Consider the following 15,238-nt stretch of genomic DNA (forward strand, 5'->3'; position numbering starts at 1 on the left):
TAGATGTTCTTTAGAGGGCCTCCCATTTTAATACTGATATGGTATGATTCTGCTTAGCGTGTAAATCACCAAGATTTCCAACACAAAGTCTTATGGCTAGCAGGAATAGGGCCTTTCCTTTTTGTTTCCAGGCAACGTTATGGACATGGTTTAGTTTTGAAATCTATCACACCTATGCCTGACATAGCCACAGCTCCTAATATTGTGTTATGTATATTCTATTTCATATCAGTCACGTGTAAACCCCTGCCTTGCATAGGGCTCAGTTTCTGTTTAGACTGCTCTTGGATCTTCTTCCTTGAGGCCTAGGACCTTAACGTACAGAACTACAGACTGTGCAGATTAGCAGGCAGGAAGAGGCACGTCTCTACAGTAGAAGCATCATGTTAATGTGCATAGGTACAGTAAGAACAGGACAGGGATGAAAAGGACGGGAAATTAGAGAGAAACACACATACACACGCTTCCTTCATGCTTCATCAAACCAGTTACAGTCTAAATTCCAAACCAAGTCAGCTAAATGAGGAGTTGGGGTTCTTGAGTTCAAATCAGCATCTGCAGTAAATGGCACTTAATTTGCCTTCATTCAAAGGAATTCATTAAGTTTGCAAGCACAATAAGCCTTTTAGAGCCCTGTGCTGATTCCTTTTAAACCAGACTGTACAAACACTTGCACTCTGACAAACAGACTCCTCTTAGTTCATAAGTTAGACTTACAGGTCACAAGGTCCTTAGAATCTTCCTGAAACCTTTCTAAAACTCAGTATCATCATAAAATACCTTCCAGTCCCACAGCATTTCCAAGGTAAGATTTGAAAATCTCTACTGAGCTTCTAAAAGCGTTGTCTGCTGCATCTTAGAGTTCTGTACTGCAGGGCATTCAGCTTGGATTCTCTCTACTTTTACTTTTTAAAAATGGCTTTGTTACCTTTTCTTAGTTATTGTTCATTTCTTTTCATACTCTTCACACAAAAGGAAGGTACAGCTTTACAGAGCTAGGAAGAAAATAGCTAAAAGAAGAGCTGTGTAGATGCAAAGTAAAAGGAATGTAAGAAAACGATTAAAAAGGCAACTAAAACACACAAAGTTCACATTATGTGGAGACCACAAGATATTTGTACATGTTCTTATACATACAGAGTTGGTGGGCAGTGAGAGGCTTAGACCTTGGAGGCCAAATTTAACCCAGTTAAACTAGTATGAATGTGGAGCCATTTCAATGACAGTTAATCTTGCTGAGTTAGCATAATTCCTCCATATTTACATTTGTAACTAGACACAAATTCATCCCTTAATTTATTTGGAAACTGAGCAATGATGTGGACATTGCTGTAAGTTGGGTATCTCCGAGTTCTTTGCTTGGCATTAAGAAATAAAGTCAGAAAGAGAAATAAAATCTCTACAAGCAAACCCATGAGAAAATAGTCTCAACAGTCCAGCAGATGCTGTAGCTCTGTCCCTTATATTTGATAGCAGGATCACTGTTCTACTCCTTACAAGTATCTTACATCTCATTCTACAGTCCCTACAGTCATGCTGTAGTTTGTGACTGGAGACAAAGTCTCAAAATCCACTTCTAGTGTTCAAAAGTTTGCCACTTTAACCTCCAAGTTTCCTCTCAATTTTCATCAAAACGGTCTCAAATCTTCATCCTGTGTCACTGGATCTTCTCTAAAAATTTCCTGCCTTCTCTTTACTTACTGTTTAAAGACACGGAAGCTGCTGTGTACAATGACCATTTTTCTTCTATTACTGAATGATTTTTATGGACTCTATACTCAGGTATATTAGAGTTTTCATTTCCTTATTGGTTTCCAGTTTATAAATCTGAAACAGATAGACTCCTTAATGAAGAGGAAACCAGGAAGAAAGAATTCCCTCCATTTACCCTTTAACCCCCCACAAAAATGAATAGATTAATTCTTACCTCTCATCTCGTCTTCCTCGGAAGCGTGCATCCTCAGGATCCCGTGGATATCTATCATCTGAAGGTCTGCGTCCTTCCCAAGCACCAGGAGGCCCACGGTTAGAACCCCCTCCTTCAAATTCCCTGTGATCAGGAGGAAAGGGAGGCCCAGGTCCACCTCGTCTCCATTTCTCATCTTGCAACGGTGGGCCTCCTCTCCCCTCAAATTCCCGTAATCGATGGCCAAATCTCTTATCTGGATGGAAGTCGTCACGGAAGTCATCTGGTCGATCAAAGTCATCATGGAAATCTGGGTGAGGTCCTCGTCTATCTGGCATGCCCCTGCTGTCTCTACCATCACCCCACTCCTGGCCACCTCGAAACAACCCTCTCTCAGGCCCATGGTCAGGACCACCACTGTTCTGGTCGTGCCTTCTATCTGAGAGAGGGCCCATGTGATGGTTTGGTGGACCACGGGAGTCACCTTGAGGGAAAAAATCATAGCAGACTTCTGTAATGGTTTCTAAAAAGGCTTTAGGATGCCCTAGTTCGTGCAGTTCTACAAAGTACACACTATACATTTCATGTTACATCACTCTCTTCTGGCACAACGTTTCCTTCCAGCCCAAGTCTACAGAAGCTTTCCTCTCTGTCATGGCCCTGTCCTCTGCTGTAGCTTTTTCTGTCTCAAGGCACTGCACTGGAACAGCCTCTTCAGTAGAATTACTCACAGAAGAATAAACATACCTTTATTAAGACCTGGTCCTTGGTTGTGAGGGCCAAGGCGACCTTGTCCTCCCTGCTGCCCCAGTCCTGGTATCAGTGGTGGAGGACCTGGGTTCTGTCCATCCTATGAGCATATAATAAGAAAAGCCATGTGAATTGCCATGGGTGAGTATTTTTGTTTTTAAGCATTTTCTAAGGGGCAAAACAATTTTCTTTACATAAAGACTGCATCCACACAGGTATTACGAGAGAAACAGCTGCTTTTCCAAGGGTTTCAGCCTAATCTGTCAGACATTCATATCAGTAATGCTTTTCAGTCACTGTCTGAGGAACACATCATTTTATAGCAAACTTGGCTTTTTAGAGATTAGAATTTTACCCATAACAACCAAAGATATTAAAAGCTCATTCTAGCTAGAGTTAACGTATTCTAACAGAGCATCTGTTAGAGCAGATGAGGAAACTGTCTATTTGATTGAAAAATATCAGGTACTGATTTAAATGCAGTTAAAGAACTGCACAGACCAAGATTTCCTTTGGAAATGAAGAAAATAAAACAATGCCAAATAAAAAAATAAAGACTTTTACAAATAATCCTTGTAAACTTTTCACAAGGAAATACATGAGTTTCATTTTAAACATGCTGGATCAAAACATCATCTAGGATCAAAAGCAAGTCCTAACACCTGGCTAAGCATCAAGACACGTTAATGGGTTAGTAAGCAATGACAGGGCTCAAAGCAGGCAGTAACATGATCCCAAAGGAAAAATTAAGTATGTGTAAGTATTTTGTTATTTTCTCTCTTCTTTTGTGAATTTCAAAGGATAAAATAATAATCTTTAAATTCACTGTCACAAACCCATGAAAGATTTCTACAGGTACCACTTTTACACTGGGCCCACTATGACAACATTGGCCAGGAAACAGTACGGTTGAACTGTCCGATTCTGCCTTTAAATAGCAAAGGCCAGACAAAAAGTCATCATCTGGGGTTTGTACTCAACTGGAACTATGTAATTTACACTGTAGCAATGAGATCCAACAACAAAAACGTACCACTGTGAACAGGACAGACTTGAGACCTGCAAGATGGCTGCACAAAACCTTTTTTATGTTGGCATCACCAAAAAATAAAATCCCCCCAAACCCATACCAGAAAACCCTGAACACAGACTATTTTTTCCCCACACATGTCTAATTTGAAAAGATTTATGCTTGGCTTTCATATCGGCTTCTAAAAATCTCTCCAGACTGTAGGTAGTTTGTAAATACTTAAACTTCTCTACTCCATTCACTGTCATTGTACTTGTGATTACACTGCTTAAGCTCTCCATGAATCAAAGTTAAGTAATTTTCATGCTCTACATTTATTTTTTATAAACACTACCTTTTTCTTTCTCTTTACAAAGAAGCAGTAACTTACTTCATGTATTTTTCCCATCATATTTTGAAAGATGGGTGTTCAATTAAACCCATATTCAACTGCAGTCGAGTGCACAACAACAAAAAGCACACAAATATATACTACAAACATCATAGTTTTGTAGTGTACTTGCATTGAGTAATATCATAAGGGATTTGGAAAAAAAAATCATAATAAAAGGCCTGTTCCAACGCCTATTAAAAAATCTCCAACACAACAACACAACCACCAAACCCACTTTACTAATGACTGAATGTTGACTTGAGTCCAGAACAAATAAATCCCCTTACTAGGTAAGATCCAGCTCTACACAATGCTTCTGCTGTTCTTGACTAAAACCTTGCTGGAGTTCCAAGATTTCTCATATATTTAGCATACACTTACAATAATAAGCTTTAATGAACTTCTTAAATTTACACCACTGGTGTTTAACCAAAGCACCAGTTTTTGGCACTCACTGAATGAGTTTCCTCAGTGTTTAACAAAAACCTCTATTCCAAACAAAGCAACAAATTGTGCTTTGACAAGACAGGAAGCCAAAGCTGTAGTACTGCATTTCCACAAGCCTTTCAGGTTCTGCATAACTCATAAGCTGCTGCAGAATGCAACTGCTCCACATTACCAGCCTATCTGCCCTATATATGCAAATGGCACAGCTCGTTTATGATTGCACTGAAGGGGGAAAGAATCCTTTGTATTCACCCTTAAGAAAAAAATTGCATTTCTTCTGAAATCCTGCCCAAGCTCCTAAAGTTTGTGCCTATGTGGACAAGAGACAAGGCCTGGAGTATCTATACCTCACTTAACCAGTGAATGACAAGTCATTCTGCACATCTATCTAAAAGGAATGAGAAGATCAAAGCTAAATTAGTAATAGAAGTGCTCCAAAGCACTACTGCTATCTTGGGAATATTCTATTTATCTATCTGCATTTTAGTATCAACAGGCCTATTTCCAGAACAAGACTTTAACAATCACATCTCATTTCCTTCCCATAAACAGCTCTCTACCCTGTTTCACATTTGCAGAAGGTAGCAGATCTCATGTTCAGGAAGAGATGTATATCTTGCCCACACACTCTGCAGTAAACCTCTGCTTTCCCAAGTACAGCAGATGCAGGTCATAGTAGTATCTTACATGGAGATTAACCTTCACAAAGCCATATAGAGGTACAAGCCATTGATAAAGCAGATAGATATTCATAGGCTTCTGCTACTGAAAAGGAAGGCAAGTGATTTGTACAAGGTTACAGAAGATAAATTTGAAATTCCGAACAAAACCCAAGCTAAAGCCTATTATTTAAAAAAAACACAGACAGGGCCTTTTTAAATAGGAACTTTTCTTATATTCATATTACAAAGAAGCAAGCTGGAGCAAAAGCTGAGATGGTGAATTTTAAAATCTGCTCCGTTTTAAAAGACATCATACTAAAGCAGCACAAGGAAGGAAAAATGGTCAAACCCACCTTTGCCTTTTTTTAGTACCTGTAAAAGACCTCAAGATAGCAGCATTCATTGAAAATAAGCAGTCACCTATCAAAAGCTACTTACTGAATTCTGACCAGAGTGTTAACAGCAGGGTCAGGTAAGGCCAGCCCCCATATATATGCAAACACACCCAAACATTTATCCACACACAAGCTTGGTAATTATTCTCAGTGAAGAAAAGTTTGTCTCCCTGGGATAGCAATGGAAAACATTATTCTGATTTAAGTTAGACGGTTATGGAACCAACTCTCATTTGAAATCTCAGCAACAGCATCACATTAACAGACTTGTGAACATGAGCAGTAATTCCCTCCACAAGGAAAAAAAATAGTCACATAAAACCACAATTTGCAGGCTAGTCCACTTCAATCTGAAATGGTATCACTGAGTTAAAGCTCATTTCAGTATGTCATCACTCACTGTGATTGGTACCAGAGTACACACTAAGAACTACAGGTATACCTGCCTAAAGCTTTAACTACAAACTACTGAGTGCAAGTCTGAAAGAGTGAAGAAAACCCCACTTTCATAAAATTGAATGAACAGACTTTCATTTTCCAAACATCACCTTCAAAATTAACCTTGAAGCTGAAGAGAGTTAACAGAAATTTTAAGTACAGGATTAGTGCCATACAAACAGGAACTTGAAAGAGCTAATAAATACAGAAAGCTCTGCATTATCTGTGGTAGATCAGAAGATGGAAAAGCCTGTTATGAAGGATGCTGAAAAAGGCAGAGCAGGTTGTACCTGGTACTGAACCATACTTAGTCAAAACCTGACTTGATTTCTGCAGAATTAATTGGTGAGTCTGAAAGCATCAATATCGAGTATTCCAGGTCAGCTACGCACAAGTATATCGCCCAGCTGAGCTGGTGAATCCTCCTGGAGCTGAATGCCAAGGCAGTGCAGCATGGGAACAGCAGACAAACCTGTTTGGTACCTGTCCTCCTCCTCGTGCTTCTTGGCAAATGGTGCAGTAATAAATTCTCGGTGTACACCACCAATCTCTTAACTTGTGCTCCACAAAGTACAAAGGTAGGTAAAGTATTTCCATATCAAGGCAGGAAGCTGGGTGGATGTGGGTACTGAAACTGTGTTCCTGTGCACACAGTCTGAACTGGTAAATTCAACCAGACCCAAGCAGATTATAGATGTGCCAGCATCTATGGTAAATTCCTCCCATGGTTTGGGTTATCTAACCCTGGGACAACTGTGAGATGATAGTAACTTGCTTTGATTAATACATAAAAGTTTCAGTTTTCTTAGATACCACTCTTATGAGTGCTTACCTGCTCCCCAGGAAACTCCCCATTAACAGTTCAGTGTCTTCAAATTAAAACAACTGGAGTTACATATTTTCATAGCAGACTGATTTCAATACCAGTGCTTTCAATAATCCCTTTTCTACAGTTACCTCTGCTGTTTCCAAGCTACATAACTCTTTTCAATAGCATTTAAGTTTTCCTGAGGCCTCACTTTTGGCAAGCATACCAAACCTTCAGCCTCTCAGCACTTACTTTGCATTTCTACTGCATGACATTATAATTCCTACATTCTTAACACTCTCATTATACAGACCTTGTGATACATACCTGATTAAATGGGGGACGAGGCCCATCACCCAACAGAGGTGTTTTCTGCTGCTGGAAAGGCAGAGGCCCCTGGGAAGGGTGCGGCCCCCTTGAAGGGTTTGGTTGTCCCTGAGGTCCTTGGATGTTTCCTTGAGGCCCTACTAAAGAGCCTTGTGGAGGTCCCTGCTGGCCTTGTGGCCCACGCAATTCTTGCGGTGGTCCTAACATTGTACCTTGAGGTGGGGGCCCCTGGAGACCTCTCATCTCCTGGGGACCATGTCCTAGTAAACCACTTTGCATATGAGGACCTCTCATTTCTTGCGGATGACCCATCATCATCCCTTGTGGAGTAGGTCCCTGGTTATCTCTGGGTCCTGGTGGACCCTGCATCCCTCTTGGATTAAGTCCCATCAAAGGCCCTTGAGATATAGGGCCTTGCATCCCTTGAGATCCTGGAGCTCCTTGCATGCCATGAGGAAGAGGTCCTTGCATTCCACGGGGACCAGGTGGCCCTTGCATTCCTTGACCACCGGGAGGACCTTGAGGACCCAAGTGACCTTGTGGGCCAGGTGGACCCTGTGGTCCTAAATGAGTCTGAGACCCAGGCAGACCCTGTGGTCCCAAGTGGCCTTGTGGGCCAGCACTGCCCTGTGGGCCTGGAGGTCCCATTGGCCCATGAGGACCTGGATGTCTCTGCATTCCTTGATGTCCATGTAAATCCTGAGGCCGTGGCATTCCTTGTGGAGGCCCCTGAGGTCCCTGTGGTCCCATGAACCCTTGTGGACCTCCAGCTCCTTGGTGTAATGGAGGACCCTGAGGTCCCATTTGCCCTTGGGGTCCCGGAGGTCTGAACTGTCCTTGTGGACCAGGAGGTCCCATCTGAGGCATATTCATTTGCATCTGCTGAGGAAGAGGCTGCTGAAATCCTTGAGGCATCTGTGACATTGGGCCTTGGCCTGGAAAAGGCTGGGGTCCGTGAAGAGAGCCTCCTGGAGGTGGTGGCTGCACTTGTTCAGCTTGCTTCTGTGCAAGTCTCTCAATCTTCAATTGCTGCCCAAAGAAGAGACACTCAGATAATAAGCCAAGCACAGAAGTATATGTAACAACTAAATATCAGAAGCAATGCTCTCGTTTCTCAGGAGTTTAAAAAGGTTTAGTGCTTTTCTCTCCATTAACAGCAGTACAACTGCAGAGATCCATACATTGGTATGAGTTAACTGAAATGTGGGAGCCTCACTGAAGGTGTCAAAGCATCATGCATTAAGTCCAATTAGATGCTTAGTTGGTTGGTTTGTGGGTTTTTGGGGGGGGGTGTTAAAAGGTGAAGACAAAAATAAGATGCTAATTTTAAGGTTGAGGTCCAAACATTTCACACAGACCACTTGCTCAAACAAATCTGCTAATATCTGTCTTTACATACGTACCTCCAAGAGTTGCGGGTTTGTGTACTGAAGTGCTGCCATTTCCTGTTCAATCTCTGCCTGTGTCTTCTTTTTCTCCTCCAGCTTAATATCTTCCTTTCTATCATTCAATGGCTCAGGTGGGGGAGGCAGAGGAACTTTATTCTGCATCCATGCCTATAAAGAAGAGTAAACACAAGATGAATTCTGTGGAGCAACGTGTATGTGATATACTGCTGCATTAGGAAAGGATATGCTGGAATGCTGTGTAAGGTGGATATACAGAAGCTAAAAACAATACTGAATAAAACTTCCATATCTTGTAACATACTATTTTCCAGGTACAGTTACAAGATATAAGGATGTAACCAAATATTTTATGCTTAAATAGTAATGAAATTAACTACTGTGGTAAATTATTTTGCAATGGGTTTTGATACCAAAGAGCTGGTTCTGAAAATCCAAAGCAATTCAACAGTCACACACTTTCTGAAGTTGGAAAAGTAACAAGTTGTTCTTCTGGTCACTGTATATCAGGTGCTTACCTGCTGAAACTGTGCTGGTATTGGTTTTGCATAGGGCACTTTTTTCTGTGGCACCTTCTTTTGGTCCTTTTGCATTACCTCTTCCATTCCCCAGTCCAGTCCTGGGATTGTCATTTCAATATCATTGGAATCATCTTTCCCTTCAGCACCAGAGAGACAAACAGTCAGAGCAATGCAGGTTTACAGAGAAACACTGTTACTCTATAGCTTATTTCGCAAAAAAGACCACGAGGTTTTCGACTCTTCCTCCTTTACATGGGAAATAGGCACAATGCAGAACTTAGGGAAAAAAAAACAAACATCTGTGGCATCAAAATATAGAAAAGAATCAAAGAAGTCACAGTGTTTGGATTGCTCAGGAAAATGCTTCCCCATGGCTACTACTTACCCATCTGCTCTTGCTCCATGGCTATTTTCAATTGTTCAGGTATTCCCATCCCAGGAATAACTGCTAGGCTGTTGGGTTCCAGATCATCTAGAGAAAAACAACATTTATACTTGGAACAGTTTCCTTCACATTATCATTTTATCCCTTGAGATTCTCATGTGCTTTTACCATTGGTATCATGACATATTTCACAACTGGTGGGTCACTTTAATTCCATACCCAAATTACAGGATATTAAAAGAACTGCAAATTCAGATTCGAAAATACATTCCGAAAGGTCAGAAACTGTATTCTTTCAGGAAAGTTATACGTATGGTACCATATATAGTACTATGCATTTCCTCAGGAAAGGCAATAATAACCCATACCCATTCTTGTTAGAACAAATCTATATATTTTAAAACTTAAATTGTATTAAAGTGCTGCATTTCAATTAACATTCCCAAACACAAAAGAGCAGATCATCCCAAATCTGAAGAAGCAGATGCAACCCCAGAGATGAAAAGGTTGCTGAGGCATGCCATACAGCAAATTACCATTATCTTAACAATTGTAGGCCCTGAGCAGCCTAAAATTCCCAAGATAAAACCTTAAGAAAGTGCTAAGATTTTAGTCAAGTTCAATAATTTGAAAGATTTTCCTGCTGTCATTCAGGACTGTGGAAGTCTTGAAGTCACATGAAGGTTTCAAGAAGAAAAGGGTACTGGAGATACTGCCCGAGAGCGAGCCAAACCTTGTTCCTGTGATTCACAGAGCAGGTCTTACCTCCTGGAGCTGCAGAAACAAATGAAAACTCACTGTTGGAATGGTGATCACCGATAACATGGAGAGTAAAATCATGGTCGTCTCAATGAAAAAGTATCTTTGCCTAGGTTGTCACCAATGCTATAATACTATTTCATCACCTTACCTAGAGGCTGCACTCTAGTGTCAGCTAACGACCAAGGCTTGTTTCCTGAGCCCAACCCTCTTCCTTCCATATTAAGTGAAATTGCCTTACCATATTCCACGCCATCTTCCGACATCCCAGGCAGCAAATTCAAGTTGTAACGATCTCGCATCTTATCTCCAGGCCGATTTCTAGTCCAGAACTTGCTGTCAAAAGGAAGTTATATGATCTCAAATAAGGGTCCGATTAATGTAATTAGTTCTTTAACTTTTATAGTGTGCTATCTTGATTATATAAGGATTCAACTCTTACTAGATCAAGTGCAGTGCTAGATCTGAACGTTAGGTGTGAGGTTCAAAGCAAAAATAAAACCCCAGAATTATCATACTCAATTATAGTTACATTTCAGAAGATACTTCAAAATATAAGGAGTATAAGGATAAAGCATCAGCATCAGACCCTGAACAGACAGATATATTTCTAGTCCATTCAAAAAACTTCTCACTCAATTCAAATACATCCTTACACACAGCTAAACTTGTCAATACACACATCCACATAGAAAAATTTACTCCACTTATAGAACACTCCATGTTTACAGCATGTTCAACCTAAACGCATGTATTTTGTGCCTCCAAACATGCTTGCAATGTGAAAAGACAGACATGGCCAGCAGATGATCTGCAGGAAAAAAACGCTGTGGAGGTTAAGAATATTTCTTTAGCAAGAAACTACAACAATTCTTTCTTAAGAATTTCTTCAGGAGACTTCAAAGCTCTCATAAAACCCAAATCCTAGTATTTTTAAGGCTTCCTTAGATGAAAGAAAGACGTAAGACACTCCTTTCAGTGTAAAAAGTCAGTGCCTTTCCATTCAGGTAAGTTTGTGTCTCTGCTTTGCACATGACCAGAATCATCCCCATCTATTCTTTGTTCACTGATGCCATGCACCTTTCTAATGTATATACATTCCCTTAGATCTTTTACTTTAAATACTTGAGAATACCTCGTGTGATCATTTGAGCCTGAACAAAGAATGTGTCCAAGGGGATGCCACGCCAGACTCCAGATCATTCCCTCATGGGCCATTTCCATTCCACCAACCTCCTTCTCAACCCTGAAGTGTATTAATAAACAAATCAGTCATGACACTGGTGAATATCTGCCACAATACAAACCTTTTGCTATTCAGTTGCTCCTCTGTCCCATAAGCAACTAAGCTAAACATAAGCTAAACATAAGCCTGTTTTTTTTCTATTGGGTGAATTGAACATTCTCAATTGTTCTCAATAAGGAGCTCAGTAACGAAGGGATTTTAACTGTACATTTAGAAACAAAATAATTATAATATCTCAGAACAAGCTCTAAGAAACCAGGATTTTGAACCATTCATCACCCTCTCAACAAAAAGCTATTTTCCGTTCAAGCAACTGTGTCCTTTAAAAACACATCTGCACAGGAAAACTTCATCAGTGAAGCACATCTGACCAATACCTATCTAACATGCTGATGAAAATGCCACATACCCAACATGCCAGAATAACAAAGAACCATCAGATCCTCCACTGGCAAACAGCCCCTCATGAACAGGATGCCAGGCCACAGCTGAAATACAAAGTAAACCACAATCAGACAGTACAACACAGGATTTCTAATGAATGGAAATCAGGATCTCAAAAACTTTAATTTTTAATCCAAATCCACAGAATATAACAAATTCTGACCTGTGGCCTCCTTTTTATGACCTCTGAAGACCTGAAGTTCTTCTTTCAGATTACGAATATCAAAGAGCTTACAGAGATGATCACGAGAAGCTGTTAGCAGCCAGTTGCCATTCAGATTCAGTTTCACCTCCATCACTGTGTTTTTATGAGCATGCCTGCAAGCAGAGATAGACTGTTTGTCCCGATACTGATTTCTCAGACACACTAAAACCCTGATAATTTACCAGTCCCAAATATTCTGATCAATAGCAAAGTAGTTCAAGCTACTAATCCAGAATACTGTGGCTTTCTGTGCAAAGGCCCTATGCCTCAATCCTGTTCTTGGATACTTCAGAGCAACTGGTAGTGCCCATCGTGACAGTGTTCAGTTACTGTGCATGTTTCCCATGCAGCGTAAGAAATTTTTATCAGCCAGATGAAACATCTCATTTGTGTTTCCATATCTCAGGTTTGCTTTCAAATGAGAACTGTGTGAGCAAGAGGCCTACAGAGAAGGACAAAGGAAATTTAAATTCATATTCCATATTAAAGTCACAATTTTCCAAGTGTAGACTTGTCTTCATCTAACCTCTAGATTTTCTGGCAGAGCTAAAGCACGAGCTTCATATTTGAAGCAATCAGGTACAGATGAAAAGATGCAAGACAAGAAGCTAAGAAAGGAATGAAAAAGCTTTATGAAATTAGCTTGTGTTTCAGCAAATCAAGATCTGTGGGCAAGAACTTACAGTGTGGCAAGGCTCTGGCCAGTCTTTGGATCCCAGAACTTAATGGGCTGTTGGCTATCTTTACTTCCTGATACAACTAATCCCTTTGTAGGATGCCAGTCAACACATTTCACATCTGCTCCATGTCCTGTTAAGGAGATAAAAATTGTTCATTTTGAGATTTCAGATGCTGAAAAATGAAAGGGTACACACTTTGTAACTGTGATGTAAAACTGAATGAAGACCATCACAGAGCACAGGTCACAAAACCCAAGCAAACTAAATAAAATCTCCTTTGATTTAGGTGCCTTCCCACTAATCACTGGGACCACCTTCTCCTTGGATTACATCCTCAAACAAAGCTCACTTCAACAACATCAAAACTCTCTAAGAAGTTTCTGCTCAAACTGGTACTTTTCTTTAGGCTTTGGCCCTGTATTATTACAGTGTTTTAAACATAACCCTGATAAAAAGTTTGTATGGAATCGGAAAGGGAAAGAACCACTGTGGCACTTCCCTATCTGTGAAATGTTGCAGAAATCAAAAGCAAACACATTTATTCCTGTCCTATCAGTACGCTTTTGCTGTCCTGTCCGTAAACAAAGAAATGACATTATGGATCTGAAAACTAAATTAGCATATGATGAAAAGATATCTTATGAAATACAACCTCTTATCAGGTCAGAGGGATTCAGGTTTTTCTAATGCTCAAGAGTTAAGGATCACCCCAGTGATATCATTTCACTTTAAACAGACTGACTGACCTTGACAGAGAATCACTGCTGCTCATATGACGTAAGATCTGCAAGAAGAAATGCCTACTCCTGCTACACAACAAAACAAGGTTTCTGAGCTGAACTATAGGGATTTAGAGAAGAAATACCAAGCATTAATTTATTTCTCTGATCTCTCTCCATGCCAGCCCACTTTAAGGGAAAGACAACAGTTAATACCAGGAAATGAGGCAGCACGCAGAAACTAAAGAAAAAAGCAAGATGGGAAAGGAAGCGCTGTCTGCAACATAAAGGCACTGAAGTTATAAAATGGTATGGAAAAATGGTAGCATGTTCCCTGAAAGACAAAGATTTCCCATTAAAGTAAGGGTTAGGGTTTCTTCCAAGACCTGAGTTAAACCAGCCTAAATATGTACCCTGAGGGAAAAAAGGCTCAGAAGGGGCAATCCAGTTCAAGGTCAGAGCCATACTGGTGAACAGAGCAACTGAAGCCCCGTGCTTTTAAAGTCCTCAAAAGGGAGTGAGTGATGGGACAGCACCAGACTAATCAGCTGGTCAGAAGCCAGGTTTGATAGTCACTATGCACTAGGCCTAGACCACAAAGCTGAAAGGTCATAAAAGACAGCAGGCTTAAAAGACTCAGAACTTGAAACCAGAGAAGATAAATCATTAAGAATTTATTCAGCAGGCTTCTGACCATCGTAAGCACACTGAAATCGACTATAGGGTTCAGAAGCAGCCTAATGTATTTAAAAACATAATCATTATAAAGATAGCTAAGTGGCATTGCCTGCAGAGACCAATCTTTCAAACAGTGTGCTCCAGACTGTGATAATAGGGGGCAAAACTGGGGCCCTCCTTTGTAATCTAATCACAGTGATCTACCTTGCCCTCAAAGAGAGGTTCTGAACTAAACGGGATCATCATACACACTTAGCTACAGGTTCCTAATGCAGTAAAGCTTTCTCAAGAGAAACCGAACCCTTCTACAACAAATATGCTTCAAATAAACTATTCCCAAGGGACTAAGTCAGAAGAGAACTGAACAGCATCATCTCATCAGACCTCTTAATTTCTTTCTTCATCCTTATTTTTTCTTTTTCAAATTGGAGCAACTGACACTGTCTGTTGCTTCCCTTCTTTCTGCCGACAGTCGTATGTACTATTATTTGTAATGAGACAGATAATGCAGAAAATGTATTTAAAACAGAACTCCAGAGAAAATGCAGCCTGGTAGATTTTCCTTTGTACTTATTTTCAGTTTTTAGTTCTAGGCTGAGACCTGGGAATTGGACTCTTCTGTGGTACAGAACCCCTGTCACCAAGCATCACACTCAGCAAACCTTAATTAATGCAAATCTCTGTAGTTTACATTCCTTATTTGTTGATTGTAAACAGCTTTTGCTCAGTAACTTCAATAGTTGCATGTATGTCTCTCTGACCTAGGAGAGCCGGGATGGGGATTCCTCTCTGAACAACACGTGCACTCTTTCTGCCCCTGAGCCCATCTGTAAAATGCACAGATATTACAACGTCTCCTGTCTTTATGGATAAACAAATTGAAATGTGTGAGTGGTTAGAAGACATGGAAATGAAAGGCCTATAAACTGAGACAAAGGACTGAAGGTAAAGACTCTTCATAAACTGAACTTGTTTAAAATCATGAGTTACTGTCCAAGCATAAAAAAGTATTTTCTCATTTTTACAAAACCCCACAGAAAATAAAAACAAGCATATGTA

At 40.3% G+C, this 15,238-nt stretch overlaps 1 protein-coding gene across 1 annotated transcript in view; it reads right to left on the reverse strand.

Moving 5' to 3' along the window:
- WDR33 (WD repeat domain 33) overlaps positions 1-15,238 on the reverse strand; it is a 66,501-nt gene that overhangs the window by 6,666 nt on the left and 44,597 nt on the right. Inside the window, exons 8-19 of the mRNA XM_061462599.1 lie at positions 12,786-12,912; positions 12,061-12,215; positions 11,863-11,941; positions 11,343-11,453; positions 10,449-10,543; positions 10,214-10,222; positions 9,449-9,535; positions 9,061-9,200; positions 8,540-8,692; positions 7,137-8,165; positions 2,654-2,756; positions 1,928-2,390 (exon numbers count right to left, since the gene is read on the reverse strand). Coding sequence (XP_061318583.1) covers positions 1,928-2,390; positions 2,654-2,756; positions 7,137-8,165; positions 8,540-8,692; positions 9,061-9,200; positions 9,449-9,535; positions 10,214-10,222; positions 10,449-10,543; positions 11,343-11,453; positions 11,863-11,941; positions 12,061-12,215; positions 12,786-12,912 — 2,551 coding nt within the window. The remainder of the gene's footprint in view (positions 1-1,927; positions 2,391-2,653; positions 2,757-7,136; positions 8,166-8,539; positions 8,693-9,060; positions 9,201-9,448; positions 9,536-10,213; positions 10,223-10,448; positions 10,544-11,342; positions 11,454-11,862; positions 11,942-12,060; positions 12,216-12,785; positions 12,913-15,238) is intronic.

The sequence above is a fragment of the Pezoporus flaviventris genome, unplaced genomic scaffold (genome assembly GCF_033815535.1).
Source record: "Pezoporus flaviventris isolate CSIRO_AGI_PZ_B2104156 unplaced genomic scaffold, CSIRO_AGI_Pfla_v1 ptg000001l, whole genome shotgun sequence".
Classification (NCBI taxonomy): domain Eukaryota; kingdom Metazoa; phylum Chordata; class Aves; order Psittaciformes; family Psittacidae; genus Pezoporus; species Pezoporus flaviventris.